The sequence below is a fragment of the Ruditapes philippinarum genome, unplaced genomic scaffold (assembly GCF_026571515.1).
Source record: "Ruditapes philippinarum isolate M1 unplaced genomic scaffold, ASM2657151v2 ctg17944_1_1_1_1, whole genome shotgun sequence".
NCBI classification, from domain to species: domain Eukaryota; kingdom Metazoa; phylum Mollusca; class Bivalvia; order Venerida; family Veneridae; genus Ruditapes; species Ruditapes philippinarum.
Genome location: NW_026859977.1, coordinates 8,016 through 25,912, shown reverse-complemented (window position 1 = coordinate 25,912; position 17,897 = coordinate 8,016). Strand labels below are relative to the sequence as shown.

The window sequence follows — 17,897 nt, the reverse complement described above, 5'->3', positions numbered from 1 at the left end:
ATGACTTACATCAAAGTCCATGATGTCACTGAGCGGTGTTTTTTTTATGTTTTATGCAGACTGCATCATTTCTAAACATAGTTCCTTTGATTTACCTCAGAAAAGCTGCTCGTTCAACATCAGAAACGACTGCGACACCGAAAGCAGTTCTACGTAAACGCGTGTATATATAAAGGTCTGTGGTTAGCAGTCAGTCCAACCTTGCAGCATGGACGAGAAAGATTACACAGATGTTCTAGAGTTTGTAAAAAATGGGAAGTATCCCGTTTCTGTAAAAGACAAGAACAAACAGAGGAATTTTCGTAGAAAGTGCAAACCTTTTATTTTTGATGACGGGTTGTATTATAAGAAAACCAGCTCATCAAAACGTCTGCAAGTTGTTAAGAAAGGGAAGACATATGACATCATTCAGAGCATGCATGCATCAGATCACGGAGGACATTTGGGAGTTTCAAAAACGTAAGTTTGATATAATGATTTCATTATCATGACCAAAAAGGAACTTGTGATTCCTGTGAGCCTGTGTTAGATATAACATTTAAGATTATTTAAATTAGTACGAAAGCCGAATAACAAAAGCGTAAAAACGTGACTGAACTCGTAATAACGAGATAAATATCTCGTAAAAACGACTAAGTATCTCGTTATAACGACACAACTATCTTGTTATTAGACTTGTACGGATTATGACGGACACGGACAATGAGAGCGAACAACCGACAGGCAGGGGATACTCTCAAAGTTATTTCATGCTTTAAAACAGTCATGTATGTATAAATAAGGCGTATCAGATGAGTCGTTTTACAAACTAACATTAAGCTCTAGATCTTTGTATCAGTTATGATGAATTTTCGATTATAATAACTGTAAATATATTGTGAGAACAGTCCGAACGCAATATTTTGGTTTTCGCTGACAAAACCATTATACTGAAAAAGGTAAAGAATATATAACGGTACTTTATTTAAAGTTGATAATATAGGTGAACAGGTCTTTGGATCATTCCATTAATAGATAAAACTGAAATAAAGTGTTTTGTCTATATATTGTCCGCTTTTCATGCCAATAGTAAATGTATAGGATAGATCATGAGTACCAGTTGGATGTGAGATTTATCAACTCGCTTCAGCTCGTTGATAAATCTCACATCCAACTGGAACGAGCGATCTATCTGACTTAGACCACAGGTAGTTTCCTTTGTTTAAGGTAAAGATTTAACATGCTTAAACGATTTTTTCTTCAACAATTACATAGGGATATCCCAATTTTTCTTATTCAATCTATTTGGCCTTATTGTATGCCACAATTGCACGAGGAAATGGCATAATTCATGTTCTTTCATAAGTTACTGAATACACAATCTTATGGATGATTGATTTCACATTCCTTTATAAATTTCTATCACGGGGTGCAAACATTACGGTCGTTTGTGGCGTCAGACAGGGAGTCTTTTAATTCAGTCAGTGACTTTATATAGATTTTTTTTACGTCAGGCGGTCGTAAACAGGGTCGTATACGGCAGGAAGTGGTCTAAATCAGTGAGTCGCTAAGGCAAGGTTGACTGTATTTTGGTAACTTATCTGGACTAATAGTTATGTTTGCTTTGTTTCAGATGGGAAAAGATTTCGACTAGGTTTTACTGGAAAGGATGTTTCGAAGATGTACACACGTTTATACAGAACTGCGACAACTGTCAAAGAAAGGTGAACCTGAAGAAAGCAAAGAAGCCACTGCGACCTATCAAAGTTCCCACCGAGGCTTTCAAGCAAGTGGGCATGGACATTATAGGTCCTCTAGAAACCTCTTATCAGGGTAAGTTTTGTCTGTCGGTTTGTTGGGCTGCTTTGGTAGACCCTGGTGACTTTGACTCGTAGACAATATATGTCGGGGCATTGTGGTGCCGCATAGCGGTGTTGCTGCATAAAGATGGTCAAAACTTTTTATGCGGCGATTTTCAACGCATAAAGAGGGCATGTTTAGGCGGCAGAAAGGCCCCCTTTCGCCGCATAAAGAAACCCATTAAAACATAAACGATAATTACTAGTTACTTCTATGAAGTTTCAACCAGACCAGGATCTAGTTTTATGTACTCACTCTCTCTTCCTCTGAAAAAGTCTTAAGTTCCGAAGGTCATTCCATCTTAAGTGGGGGCATGTTGTTTTATTCACTATACATTATATAGGGAAAAAATTGTGAACGTTGTTTGTGAAGTAATAATTTTGGTATTAATATACTTATTAATTTCATATTTGAAAATTAAAATTTTGGCTGTGATTGGTTTTAGCAAAATTATGGCCTTTTGATGTTTTATTCACTATACATTATATATGGAAAAAAAATTGTGAACGCAACTCCTCCTACACCGCTTGGGGGATTTTGTTCAAACTTTCACAGATGATCAACCTTAATATGTTGATGATCGTAAAGACAGGAATTTTTGCTGCGTTTAGTCTTAGCAGAATTATGGCCCTTTGTTGTTTTATTCACTATACATTATATAAGGAAATATTTGTGAAGTAATAATTTTGGTATTAATATACTTATTAATTTCATATTTGAACACAACAAAGCTTTGAACTGGACCTTCAAAAAATTAATATGAAGATAACCTTGGCCTCTGAATGACCTTGACCTTCAAATTTAAAGCCTCATAAGGCATTTGTGTTTGGAGTGGCTGCCACTATTTTTGTGACTAAAGTATACTAAAGAAATTATATATTTTTCAAGTTAAATTATATAAGAAATAACTGTTTTCTTAAAGCTTTTTAACAGATTTGTATATCCAATAAGCATTATAAGGAAAACAAAATATTTTATTACCTCCCTTAATTCTTTTTACTATATGTTTACATGTAGAATAATTAAAAGTGAGTGTTTCTTTACGTTTTATTGTTGACATTCCCTATTTAGACAAATGTTAAACCCATTTTTAACATAAAAATAAAAGCCTTATGGGACTTTAAAGTTTGAAATTTCCCAAAAGTGACTAAAACTTTGCTATTTATTTATTAGTTTTCTTCATACTTGAGCACAACAACCTTTTTAAGACAAACTTGACATGCGCTTAAGGTCAAATGATATAACATGTTACTAAGCATCATGTAGGGGGGGGGGCACCAGTGTCATATGGACACATATCTAGTTGTTTTATGCGTGGCATGTCGCCGCATAAAGGTGGTCACCCTCTATATGCGTTGAAAATCACCGCATAAACGAGTCCGACCACCTTTATGCGGCAACACCGCTATGCGGCACCACAGGGCATAATAATGTTATGACCCCCGTAATAATACTATGACTGGGGGTCATAATACTATGACCGGGGGTCATAATACTATGACCGGGGGGTCATAATACTGTGACCGGGGGTCATAATATTACGACTCCTCCACACATAGGAAAATGAGTCTCACACAAAACCACTATATCAGGGTTATTTTCTGTGTGAGGCAGAGTCATAATATTGTGCCCCCGGTCATAAACTGTGACTGGGGTCATAATTTTACAACTCCCCTACACATAGAAAACGCCCTTCACATAGTACCAACGGTTGCACTGCTCATTTTTAGTCACTATTATGCATAAAAGTAATGATGCGACTCATATTTCTATAAGGATCAGTTTGCTAAGTTACAATATACTTATATTGATAAACTCACCATGTCCAGTCTTCACGTGGTTTGATGGTGAAGTTAATGCTAAATGATGGTGGAAAACAACCTACTGGGTATTTCACCTCTGTACCACCGTACTCATTTGAAACGTTGTAATACATTGTGAGATTTTTAGTTACTGGAGCGGTAGAGACGTATCGGTAATGCACCTGTTGAGTGGTGGTAAACTGAAATAGATTTTACGCAGTTTACGATTAGTTACAAGCAAAGCGACCGCCCATGTGAAACAGGGCCATGTGCGAAAGCAACTGCATTTCTTTTTAAGCACTGTAAATATATGTCGTATTTTTAGGGGAAAACCATAGTTTATTAAGTTAAATTTTGATAGTTCTGTATTTTTACGGGAAAACCATAGTTTATTAAATTAAATTTTGATAGTTCTGTAACTTAAACGCCGTCGACGGTTGCCAGCTGATATGTCAATGTACCAGCTGTTTATGACCTGTCAGTCAAATATGATCAGGCTTATTAGTCCCCTACCGGTGTAACCGGAGAGGACTATAGGAATGCCCTCCGTCAGTCTGTCCGTCCGTCCGTCCGTCCGTCCGTCCGAAAATCTGGATTCCGCGATATCTCCAAAATACTTAGAATTTTTTCATGAAACTTGGAATAGTGATAAAAGGCAATATGGAGATTATGCACGTCTTTTTATTTTTTTTTTTCGTTTTTGCGTCCGTCTGTCTGTCTGCTTTAAAAAACATTCAACACATCTTGAACCTAACTGGATCCCACTATATCTCCAAAAGTACATTGAATTTTTTTATGGAACTCCCCTACCGGTGTAACCGAGATAGAATTGCCCTCCGTCCGTCTGTCCCGTCTGTCCGTCCTTCCAAGTTTTGTTTCCGGGCTATTTCTTGAAGACTATTGGCCAGATTTCAATTAATTTTTTTTAAGAGTTATAGCATTTGACTAGCAATTTGCAATTTTCAAGCGAAATGAATGGGGGAATTTTTTTTATTTTCCTTCCATTTTTGTCGAGCCCACCTTCGGTGAACTCGACCCTTAGTCGCCAGTTTTTGATGTTCGCTATATGTGCGTGCATGTGTCCGTCCTGATTTTTACGGACCATAACTCCAATTTGAATGAAAATGGAGGAATTTCTGTAAAAACTTCACACAAGTGATCACCTCCATGAGTTCTAGTTCTGCGCGCATGAACTGGGTTTATGGGTCAAAGGTAAAGGTCTTCTTAGAGATCACTGATAAATGCTTGTGCAGGGCATATCTGGTAACTGCATGAAGAGATTTTTTTACTATAACTTCACACAAATGTTAACTACCATGAGATCTAGTGTCGCACGCATCAACCAGGTCTCCAGTTAAAGGTAAAGATAACAGAGGTCATTAGAAGTGCTTTTCTAGAGGATATCTTATATGCATGAGGGAATTTTTATGCAACAACATCTTAAAACTGCGATGCTGGCCCGTAGACATGCAGAATGAAATTCTAGTTTCTATGCAAATTCAAACTTGAAAAGAAACATCTATCGGCTGGGGATATACTAGTATTGTCTTTGACAATGCATCGTTGATTAAAATAAGTATTGTAAAATGCTTTACATTTATACATTTCAGGAAACAAGTTCATTGTCGTTATAACAGAATATTTGACAAAATGGGTAGAGGCAGAAGGGATTCCAGACAAGTCATCTGAAACTGTACTATCAGTATTCACGAAGTTTGTCACGACACATGGTTGCCCCAGCGTATTAATAACGGATCAGGGGAGAGAATTCTGCAACGACTTGAATGAAAAGTTTTGCAAGCAGTTTGGGATAGAACATAGAATTGCATCAGCATATCACCCACAAACAGGAGGACATACTGAAAGATTTAACAGGACTTTGTGCGATATGCTTGTGCACAGTGTAGATTTGTCACAGAAAAATTGGGACATTAAGTTACCATACGTACTGTTTGCCTATAGAACGTCTAAACATGAGTCGACGAAACAAACACCATTCTATCTTGTGTTTGGAAGGCACGCACGCTTACCAATAGAACTAGACTTAGCAATGCAATCGGATGATAACCAAGACTCTGAATTGTCACTAAAGGAAAGAATAGACTCGTTCATTAAACTGTCGTGCAACAGAAAAGAAGCATCGTCCAATATTAAAACGGCACAATCGAAGCAGAAGAAATATTACGATTCTTCACTACCTAAAGACGATACAGCAGGTTTTGAAGTCGGCGACCAAGTCCTTCTTCATAACACCAGAAAATTGACGAGAAAAGGAGGGAAATTGGGTCTTAAATGGAAAGGACCATTCAAAATAACAAAAGTAACTGGAAAAGGCACTTATTTCCTAGAAGGAATGAAAACAAGTGTAAGTGGGAACAGACTGAATCGCTATAGGCAGAGTAATGACGATGCTGCTACAGATAACACAGAAAAGCGACCAACTGAAGGTCCAAAAGATGACCACAGTCTAATAAACAAAGAAACAGGAACCCAAGCAAACGAGAAAGCGTTTGAAAGACCTGCAAAAAGAAACGATAAATCTGACGACTGCAATCTCCCTCCAAAAAAGAGAAGAGTATCGCGAGAAGATGTTGCAACACAACCTACCAATTCTACAGAATCTACTAATCAAGAACCCCAACCATTTCAATTCAGACCATCTAATCAAGAATGGCAGGAACAAATCTCGAGTGTATTTAAGTCGACAGTCAAAAACACGTATGCATCCGGTCCAGACAAATATATACGACGAGACGCCAAACCTACTAAAACTGTAAACATGCGTGGGGATGGCAATTGTTTGTTTAGAACATTCAGTTATTTAGTTTTTGGCGTACAAACACACCATAGCTTGATAAGGCAAGCGATTGTTGACTTCATGAAAGAAAACGAAACACTAATGAAAGGCATTACACGTGATTCGGTTTCCAGATATCTAGACACGTCAATGATGGCCTCCGAAAACACTTGGGGAACAGAAGTGGAGATATTTGCTTTTGCAACTCTCACCAGAAGCGTTGTGTATGTTTATTCACAGTATGGCAGTAAGGAACAGTGGCGTTGGTTAGAATACAAACCGTTAGGCCTCATTGGTGGTAATTTAAGGGGTCGAGCAGTGTACATTCAGAATACCAGCGACCATTTTGTCCCGGTGCTAGAGGTAGATGGCGAAGAGTTCTCAAGAAAGCCATACAAACGAATTCGGAACCACATTCCAGAAAGATACCACGCCCTTATAAGTGATGACCTATTAGATGCTGCTTTAGTGAATTGTTACGCAGACGAAGCCTTGCTATTAAAACTTGACAAAAGTGTAAAGACTGTATATGTGAAGGCTTTTACTAACACGCCTTACAATGTAGAAGGGCTGCGTGGGTTATCTGACGAGGTGGATGCAAATATTTTCAATATAGTATGTGACTGGAGCGATGTCGAAAACAAACTTAATTGATAAGTGACATGTGCAAGAATAAATCAACAAATCAGTGGAGAACGATACAATTTATGCTGAATTTGGTTTAAAATATTGCATCTGATGAGCATAACAATGCGTGCTAAATATACCTTGTGTGATTTACTAACTAAAATAATAGCTTAAGATATAATTAAACAGATGTGACATGTAGTTTTACCAAAGCACAGGTCAACACCCTGGGACGTTTTGTTGGATTCGCCTCTATATTCCATACAGTTTTAAATAAAGAGTCCTTTCGTTTATGAGTTGTCCTTATTATATACCGAACAACACTCCCGAACCACGGATATATAGGATCTCACATGAGTTGTCATATGATATAAGATTTTATTAAACGAGCTCAAGAAAATGTTATATAGCGAGCCTCGGGCGAGCTTTATAACATTTTCTTGAACGAGTTTAATAAAATATTATATTTTTTGACAACGAATGTGAGATTCGTTTTATCACATGACTTAAAACATAAAAATAAAACATATAAAATAAACCCTTTTTACCGCTATGAATACGCACGCTTTTCACGCCTTTTTTCTATATGGAATGTATTGGCGGAAATGAGTCACGTCAAAGTTATATTACACGTGTTAAATATAAAGAAATTCGTAATGATTATATTACATGAAAAACAAGCGATGTCATGTGATAAAATCAGATCTAGCAAATTCAACGATAATGCTACCAAGACCCGTATCTATATTCACACAAAAGTAAAAACACTCTAGAGGCCACATTTTTATACGAATCTTTATAAAATTTGGTCAGAATGCTAGTTAATTCGAGTGAGTTTAAAACTGAGTCATGTTAGGTCAAAATTAGAAGTATGTCCGTCCGTCTGTCCGTTTGTCCGTCTGTCTGTCTGTCTTCCGGTAATGTCAAACATCCCCGGGGACGTAGACATGGTTGCGCTTCAAAATCGCAAGAAGGTTTAAAAAGTAGTTTAAAAAAGATTTAAAAGAATGTTTAAAAGGGTTAACTAGAAATACATTCTGCATGCCCACGGGCAGAATGTCGAGCCCGCTTTGTAGGTTTAAATTTTCACAGAAAGATTCATAATGGACATTTGTGAAGATGAAAGAATGATAATGACCTTGACCTTTGATATTGTGACCCCAAAAACAATAGGGGTCATTTACTAAATATGGGTGATCATCCTATCAGGTTTGGCAGCTGAAGGTTGAACAATAATTAAGTTATTGAGCGGAAACCGTTTTCAGTTTTAAGGTCTATGTAACCTTGAACTTGTTATTTGACATTTGACCTCTAAGTGTGACCTTGACCTTTGCCACAGAGACCTAAATTTTTCGCGCGACACACCGCCTTGCCATGGAGAACATTTATGCCAAATTATATTAAAATCCCTCCATCCATATAGAAGTTATGCTCCGGACACGGATTTTGCGCCGACTCCAAGTGTGACCTTGACCGTTGACGAGCGGATCTGGGTGTTGTGCGCGACACGTCTTCTCATTAAGGTAAACATACATCTCAAGTTATTTTGAATTCCTTCAAAAAATGAGCGAGATATAGGCCGGACAAATCCGGACGGACGGACGGACGTACGCACATACACCAAACCAAACTGCCAAAAGTGGCGACAAAGTCGAGCTCACCGCAAGCGGGCTGTACAACTAAGGCGAGACATGTTCAATGCTAGATATAGCTGCACTGAACTGCTCAGGGGTAGGGAGGAGGGCAACAGTAAGTGGTATGTTGTTCCAATGGTACACAGTCCTGGGGAAGAAAGAAAATTTATGATAATAAGAGGTTGCTGTAATTATCCTGTAACTCAGATCTTTTGCATGAATTGCTTATCCTTTTTGTGCTAAATGATTTCTAAAACCATTTTTCGAATGGTCATGAAAAGAAAAAAGGGATAATATTTTTAAGTTATTCATCATTGCTAGTTCCATTAGTTTAACTGTGTGGGACGTTTAATCACTATACAACTTTGATGACTACGAAAATGATTCAAACCACTAACAAACACTTGTCACTTACAGTGATTCTGCTTGTATAATTAATAATTATTTGATTTCAATCGCAGAGAGGTTTATATAGTTGACTCCTAATCCAGTTGCCCAGATTCGATTCCCAGGCGAGGAAGCTATCGAAGTATGTTACATCAGATCAGGATTAGACGAGTTCTGGTAAGAAGTCCAACGATACTAGATTGAAATCCAGCCACCCTCGCCCCCTGAAAACTAGCTAGTTCTGTGATTATAAATATTTTTGATGATTGATATTCAAACAGGCCGTAAATTACAACAAGTAGTTGCGTATTTTGTTGATGGAACGTTCCTATGCAGTCCATCGCCCATGTTTTAAATGATAAACTGAGCAGCGCACAGTTTGTATGCCTGTCACCCATACACGACCCTGGTAGGCGTCGAACTCACAACGGTGAGGGGCAAGTGATTCTCGGTCGGAGACTTTAACTATTTTTTCTTTCCACACAAATAGGTATCGGTAGTGGTAATCCCTGAAGCTTGGATCAATTCCATCTAACTGCGGTCAAAAAAAAACGTGCAGTATGGACGCATGCACGGACGGGTGCCATCACTCCTCCGATGTCTATTGATGAAGATAATTATGTTGTGTAAGTGTACCTTAGATAGGTTAGGTCAAGGTTTGGATTGGGGGGTCCTTATTCTATAGGGGGTCACATTTCTACGTGAGGGGTCATTTTTCTACGTGTGAGGAGTCATAATAAAATGACCCCCCAGTCATAATATAATGACCGCGGAGTCAATACTTTATATAAAATAATGACCGGGGGGTCATTATTTTATATAAAATAATGACCGGGGGGTCATTATTCTATGGGGGTCACTTTACAACGTTACACCGGCGTCTAATGCGATATGTTTCCAAATCACTGCTTGCCTAAAAACTTGACTTTATGACATTAAAATATCTTAAAACATGCAGTTTAAGGCCAATTAAGACTCAGATATTCTTTTATAATAATTTTTTAAAAGTTTTTTATTTATGCCCGATTATATTTTCCAAACAATTACCTTCGCCATCTTATCTTTTTCTTCTGTTACTTTTTTGGCAAAAAGTGCAGTTATTTAGTGATTTAGTATTTTGTATGGAAGTAAAACTATTACATTATTTACATTGTGTTGCTCTAAACAGAAAAGCAAAAAGACTTTATAGAAATTCTACCTTGAGTCAACCAATTCATCCTATACTGGATTTTTGTTTTGTAAAATAAGATATTTTTACATACAAGGAATACAGAAGAAGATAAATCTTGATAATCGTTGCATAATAATTATCTTGGTTTTTCCCCTTGTACAAATTGTGCCATACTTGTTTTGTAAACGCATGCAATTACATGCATTGTTGACCTTATGAAATAACAGCAATTGACTTGCCCATTCATTTTCGATACAAGGCATTTTGTTACATAGTAAAAGTATATTTTTTAAAATTACAAATAATCATGAACATTCCTACATAAAACAGCATGTATAAATAGGAATAATACATTCATAATAAGACAAAAACAAGAACCGGTTGAACCGGGTGATGCTCCCCGAGAAGGTTCTGGACACAGGAAAGTATAAAAAAAATGAACAAAGGGCAATAACTCCAAAATTAGACCAGGCTTTGTTTAGGTTCTTGAAGCGTTGCAGTTCTATCCAATTATATCTAGCTACCTACAAAGTTTCATGTTGATATCTCTAATAGTTTTAAAGTAATGTCCAGGACAAAAGTCAAAAAGTAAAAATAAACAGAGGGCAATTACTTCAAAATAAGGCAAGGCAGAGTAATGATTCTTAAGCACTGAATTTCCACCCAATGAGACCTATCTATCTACAAAGTTTCATGTTGATATCTCTTATAATTTAGAGTAATGTCCCAGACAAAGTTCAAAGTGTCAAAATGAACAAAGGGCAATAACTACAAAAGTAGGCAAGACAGTGTTACAGTTCTTGTGCACTGCAAACTTACTCAATGAGATCTATCTACCTACAAAGTTTCATGTTGATATATCTCTTATACATTAAGAAATATGTCCCAGACAAAGTTCAAAGTGTAAAAATAAAACAAAGGGGGATAATTCAAAAATTAGGCAAGGCAGAGTTAAGGTTCTTGTTCACTGCACACCTACTCAATGAGATCTATCTACCTACAAAGTTTCATGTTGATACCTCTTATATACTTTTAGAGTTATGTCCCGGACAAAGTTCAAAGTGTAAAATAAACAAAGGGGGATAATTCAAAAATTAGACAAGGCAGAGTTACGGTTCTTGTGCACTGCACACCTACTCAATGAGATCTATCTACCTACAAAGTTTCATGTTGATACCTCTTATACTTTTAGAGTTATGTCCCGGACAAATTTCAAAGTGTAAAATGAACAAAGGGGGATAATTCAAAAATTAGGCAAGGCAGAGTTACGGTTCTTGTGCATTGCACACCTACTCAATGAGATCTATCTACCTACAAAGTTTCATGTTGATACCTCTTATACTTTTAGAGTTATGTCCCGGACAAAGTTCAAAGTGTAAAATAAACAAAGGGGATAATTCAAAAATTAGACAAGGCAGAGTTACGGTTCTTGTGCACTGCACTTCTACTCAATGAGATCTATCTACCTACAAAGTTTCATGTTGATACCTCTTATACTTTTAGAGTTATGTCCCGGACAAATTTCAAAGTGTAAAATAAACAAAGGGGGGTAATTCAAAAATTAGGCAAGGCAGAGTTACGGTTCTTGTGCACTGCACACCTACTCAATGAGATCTATCTACCTACAAAGTTTCATGTTGATACCTCTTATACTTTTAGAGTTATGTCCCGGACAAAGTTCAAAGTGTAAAATAAGCAAAGGGGGATAATTAAAAAAATAGGCAAGGCAGAGTTACGGTTCTTGTGCACTGCACTTCTACTCAATGAGATCTATCTACCTACAAAGTTTCATGTTGATACCTCTTATACTTTTAGAGTTATGTCCCGGACAAAGTTCAAAGTGTAAAAATAAACAAAGGGGAATAATTCAAAAATTAGGCAAGGCAGAGTTACGGTTCTTGTGCACTGCACACCTACTCAATGAGATCTATCTACCTACAAAGTTTCATGTTGATACCTCTTGTTGTTTCAAAGTTATGTCCCGGACAAGAAAAGGGGACGGACGGACGGAAAGACGGACGGACGGACAAGGCGGCGACTATATGCTCCCCCGAAATTTTTTCGGGGAGCATAAATACCATTTATTAATATTAACATTAATAACTACAATGTAATTTAATCAATGTCCGTTTTGAGATGCTGAAGGTGTTGAAGGTTATTTGTATCAGGTCAAGCGTTTATATGCCTAAACCAGACTGTTGTTGTTGTGGTCCAGTTGTTTAAATTGCCTTGTACGAGGATTGATCAAAAAGTTCTTGGCCCGATTTACTTCTGGTAGAACCCAACTAATGGTCTTACTTTTCAATATAATCGCCCTCTACATCAATGCACTTTGTCCTACTGTGCTCCAACTTGTTTAACCCTTCAACGTAGAACTCTCTATTTTTGTCCTCAAAGAACTCATTGACTGCCTCCATGACACCTTCATTGCTTCCAAAACGTTCACCACGAAGCATGGTGCAAGGGGCCAAGTCTGGAGAATATTGGGATGGGGAAGAATTTCAAAGCCGCAGTCAGTTGCAGCAGCCATAGCAACTTTGGATGTGTATGCTGGCTCATTGTCGTGCAGAAGCAGAACACCTTGAGTCAGTTTGCCCCTCCTTAACGCGCGATTTCTTGACGCAGACGTCTCAATTTGTCTGCATAGTACGTACCGTTTTAGGTATAACATTGCTCAAGGTAGTCAATCATCATTACCCCTGACTATCCCAAAGAATTGAAGCCATCATCTTCCCTGCTGATGGCACCCTCTTGAATTACTTCGGAGGGGTGAGCCAGGGTGTTTCAATTGCATGCTCTGTATTTTTGGATTCTGGATCCAAGTGATGGACCATGTTTCATCCTGAGTTACGATCCGGTAGATAAAATTAGTTCATTCTCGTATCGAGACAAAGCATAATTATCTTGAAATGTCAAGCCTGGTCCATTTCTGACAGTCAACTGTCTTGGGACCTATCTAGCGGAACCTTTGACATGCCATAGATATCAATCAGAATTGCCTGAACGGAACCAAAGCTTATAACCACTTCCATAGCAATGCTTCGCAGGTCTCGCCTTCTGTCGCACATGACCAGATCGTGTACAGCTATGACAGTTTCATCGTTGGTGGCCTCTTTTGGTCGCCCAGACCACTCATCATCTCACATGCTCTCCCTGCCCCTCTTAAATCCAGCAGCCCATTTTGTCCACAGTGCTATAGGAAGGGGACTCCTTCCCAAGTGTATCCATGAAGTCTCCATGGATTTCCTTGGGGGACATCCCTTTCTTGCAGAGGTACTTAATGACGACTCTGATTTTGACTTTCTCCATTTGGTCTGTATGACATACCCCTCTACTGATCAAATTGTGTTTTATGTTACTTAATCTGTGTAAACCCGCGTGTAACTCGGTCAGTAAGCTTCAATAAGATATCGCTATCAAGGTATCGAGTGTAAATGTCAGTGTAGTGGCTAGAATTATTTCGAGCACGTTTTGATCTTACCTCGTATGTTCTGTTATATTGTATAATCTGTTCTGGAAACATACGCACGCACGGACGCACGCATGCATGCGCACGCACACACATACACTCACGATATTGTCGATATTAGGACAAATGTACATATACATTATACTACATTATATTACACATGTTGTATATATTAATATATTTAATTAAATACATTCATTCCAAATAAATTATTGATTTAATAAATGTTAATAAATTAAATTCAGAAGCTATAAATGGCCTCCGTATAGTCACAGGGTGACATTGTAAGAATTTGCGGCAACATGGATTTTAACTTTAGGTTTTTACTTTTGACTTACATACCAGTTATAATTGTTGGTAAGTCTTTTATATAATCACTTCTGGATTATCTTTATAATCACTATTTCTTATTTTAAGTTTTGTTAAAGCATCATGCTTTAAGATGCATGCTAATTTTCATTACGATTTTTTGAAATGTATTTGAAAAAAATGTATTGTCAAAGAATCTCATTTACATATTGCAATCTAGGAAAATCAATAAACAATAGGTCAGAATATGAAAGAAAAAAACGGTTAGTAACGCAGTAGATATATGGTGATAAATACTGCAAAATAAGTCATTAATTCTTTTCTTTATATCTAAGTACTTTTTTCTCAAGATTGATTTTCTTGAAATATATTTGCTCATCTGGAGGCCTGCAGCTTTCATAATCTATCATTTCAATTTATTTTTATTTTTTCGGTTTTATTATACTGTTGTCTCCTTTAGACATTCTTTCGGGTTATTTTCTTGTTTTCTTGTTTTCTTTTTAAAAAATAGACACTTTTTTCTTTCGTGTAGATGTTCTTTCATATGATACAAAGAAATATATGTATATTCATTAATTATTACAATGTGAGTTTGTGATCTAAATAATAATTATAAGCTGAAGTCTATGTGTCTCAAAATTGAGCATCGTAATAAAATACCTGATCTAGATGTGTCCATAACTCGCATGCAGTGAAAGCTTTCAACTTTTCAACATTTTAATTCAAAACTTTTTTGAAGAAAATTGAAATGTAGTTCTCTACCCTCCAGACCCTCCTCTTCTTTTATCAATTTTGTATCTAATGTTCGCACATTATTTGTGATGATATTCTTTCCATCATAGTTTTGACAAAAACATGCAATGCCTATGAAGAAAATATCGCAAAACAGACTCAAATTATCAGAAATCTAACCGCAAAAGGTTGCTAAATATTTAGAAAAAAATTAAGATTGGGCCCGAAACAAAGGTACCATTTAAGCTTCATATGTGATGTGGAGATACATATGTGACAAGGGAAATCATTTACAAAACTATGGATAACGTCCGTATAAACATTAAACAGTAAGGTGGCTGATTTGTGCCTTTTCTTATTTTCGCTCCTCTAATGAAAACACGAAAATATCACAAAGTGTTTTCATGTTTTAGCCTGGAGCCACACAGAGCGAAAATACGACATGGCACAAAAAAGAACCCATAAAATAGCCATCCGAAAGCAATAATACGGCTAAAAAAGCTTCGACCGGAAGTCCGTGGGTAAGGGTAAGAAATTAACGTGTTTAACGTTAATAAAGATGGCAACTTGTACCTCAATAGGCTTACTGTCTAATGCTAGCACTAGAAAAATTCTAAAAATACCTAATACATAAAAATGGTGACACTTAACGATAATACAATAAATAATTTCCCTCTAAGGATACATACGAAACTGCCAGACAAGCCATATAATGTAATATATTTAACAACTGACAAATGAAAGTGAAAAGTCTTTGGTCTATAATTGAGACAATGGCCTTGAAGTGTGCTATGCAAATATTGTGCTGTGACAGTTCTCGTTGTGATGAAAGAATTGTGTCAAGTTCCTTTAAGTGTTCTTCAAATGGTTTAAGAGTCGTTTAATGGTCTCCTTATTCCTTACAGGCGGAAACCGGCATCATAATAAAATTAAAACTACGTATAGTTTGTTTGGATTAACGACGTACCAAGGCAGTATATGTCATATTGCGCCGGAACAGGCAAGACGATTTTGGCTAATAATTATAATATAAAGGGGGAGTATGTCACGCTTCATGTGTAAGCGACCAGAAAGTCAGTCGTTAGAGCGCGGTACGGTATTCCGAGGGTCCCGGATTCGAGTTCCGGTCAGCTGCGCATTTTTCTCACCCTGTGACATTTTAAGACAAGCATCGTTCTGTGTTCAGATTTCATTTGAGTCCGTTTTGTGACATTTTTTTCTAACGCATTGCATGCTTTAACACACAAGACATACATAAAATCGTTGACATTATTGATTTTGGACAGGTGACTAAGTAACAACTAATAATTAAAAATACGTATATATAACAAGTCTTTAATCGTTTTATTATTATAATTAAAGTTTTATTATGCAGAGGGCTGCTGCAAATTAACGTCACGCTAAGTTAAAAAAAATAATGTCACTATTATTAAATAGATAAAAATACGTGTACTTTTCATACTGCTATCAAGATTGATATAACTACACTAAGACCTGTGTTTAAGAATACTTCCGAATAAAGATCACACTATAAATAAAGATTTTTCTTCGACTACCTGCCATTTAATAAATAGCACAGTGTAACCTCAAAGTAAAGACCACCATGTTAAAAGGCCATGTCAGCTTCGTCTTTAATAACCTTTGTTTCACAGGTTTGACTGTAATGTATTTGATACGACTGTTGTGCTAATCTATTGTGTTTTATTCGCTTGCTTCTTTTGTTGCAGTGACTCCTCATATGACAGGGGTATTTAAGCTGGCCAGTGTTTCCATATTGCTGTACCAATACTTATTTTCCTCAAGTTACTGGCAAATTCTTTAAAATTTAGACATAAAATCCTGAACTAAATCTCAAGTATGACTTGCTTTTAATGCAAGGTCCCTAGAAATATTCCCAAAGACTCATAAAAATTCTAGCATATTAATATATTAATTGTATATTATTATTATTATTATTATTATTATTATTATCTTCTTTTTTATTTCAAAAGCAAAATTAATCAAAGACAAAACCTAATAATACTACATGAAATGTTAATTTAAATCAATATTGAAATTTGAAACATGCACTGATAATATAAATTGAAATGATAATGATCTAGGGAACTAATATAAGTGTTATGTTTGTTATCCAATCTATATATATTGTGATGTAAACTGATACATGCTTGTATATTTGCTAAATAAAATATGTTTAAAGTAACAGCCTTTATATGATCAGGTTTTGCTGTATACTGTATATTCCAGCATCTATTGTGGCGATGCAAGACATAACCATGAATAAGAAAGTACTAGAGAATGTAGAGGTATCACGAAGGTCTGACAAGACATCTGCCGCACTAGGATCGATGGCATCACGTGCAATAAACTTGCCGACAAATAGCCTAAGAACTGAGCAACAACAGACCAGAGAGAAAAGGAAAACATGCCCATGGGGCTTGGCAGATTCCAAAGAGCACGGATTATGCGTTGATATGAAAAGATCTTCCTGTCCACCCGGCTCGAAACCTTCTCCTGAACATCCTTGGTTATGCATTAGTTCACTTGGCATGACTGCCAAAAGATCTATTTGTCCGCCTGGATATAAAGTGGTATTAAACAAATGTTTACGACTTCCTGCAATGAGAAGAGGTGCTAATTTCATATCCAAAATTGAACGTTAGCATTATAATACCCGATATTGTCACGGTTAAAATATACAATTACTAGTAGTTTTATCATGGCTTTAATTCTATAAACAGTTTTGCTTTTCGTTGCGATTTCGTGTTTTACATATTCTTTCGTGAATTGTCCATGTCCAGTTCATGCATTACATGGTGTGATACATTTTTCTTCTTCTATGACCAGTATGTAAAATGTGAATATACGAATGGAAAAAAACCAACTTCTAGATATCATGAAACAGTCTCTCTTTTTCTCAGAAAAGAATGAATAACCTTAAGTTTTATTAATTTTACTGTTTTCCTAAAATAAACAGTCAATCACCGGCGCATAATTGTTTTCCTAAAATAAACAGCCAATCACCGTTTGCATAATTGTGTTCTTAAAATAATCAGCCAATTACCGGTCGTATAACGATACAGAAATCTGACGTGTTACTTCCCAAAGAAGATAAACGAATTTCATATTG

The 17,897-nt window shown here is 36.6% G+C and overlaps 2 protein-coding genes across 2 annotated transcripts; both read left to right on the top strand.

The window, feature by feature from the left end:
• The first annotated feature begins 208 nt into the window (after window positions 1-208).
• Window positions 209-9,791, top strand: LOC132758467 (uncharacterized). Its single transcript, XM_060750142.1, has 3 exons — window positions 209-459; window positions 1,613-1,812; window positions 5,252-9,791. Exons 1-3 carry the CDS (start codon window positions 209-211, stop codon window positions 7,090-7,092), a joined length of 2,292 nt encoding a protein of 763 aa, XP_060606125.1. The 3' UTR covers window positions 7,093-9,791.
• Window positions 9,792-12,925: 3,134 nt separating this feature from the next.
• LOC132758470 (uncharacterized) lies at window positions 12,926-17,602 on the top strand. Its single transcript, XM_060750143.1, has 2 exons — window positions 12,926-14,083; window positions 17,015-17,602. The coding sequence occupies exons 1-2, from the start codon at window positions 14,029-14,031 to the stop codon at window positions 17,428-17,430; spliced, it is 471 nt and encodes a 156-aa protein (XP_060606126.1). The 5' UTR covers window positions 12,926-14,028; the 3' UTR covers window positions 17,431-17,602.
• The last annotated feature ends 295 nt before the right edge of the window (window positions 17,603-17,897 follow it).

Excerpts from the sequence above, each read along its gene's own strand:
- LOC132758470 (XM_060750143.1), top strand. The coding sequence starts at position 14,029 with ATGGATTTTAACTTTAGGTTTTTACTTTTGACTTACATACCAGTTATA. Across the intron at positions 14,084-17,014 it reads CATACCAGTTATAATTGTTG|CATCTATTGTGGCGATGCAA; the intron begins GTAAGTCTTTTA and ends TGTATATTCCAG.
- LOC132758467 (XM_060750142.1), top strand. The coding sequence starts at position 209 with ATGGACGAGAAAGATTACACAGATGTTCTAGAGTTTGTAAAAAATGGG. Across the intron at positions 460-1,612 it reads CATTTGGGAGTTTCAAAAAC|ATGGGAAAAGATTTCGACTA; the intron begins GTAAGTTTGATA and ends GCTTTGTTTCAG. Across the intron at positions 1,813-5,251 it reads TCTAGAAACCTCTTATCAGG|GAAACAAGTTCATTGTCGTT; the intron begins GTAAGTTTTGTC and ends TATACATTTCAG.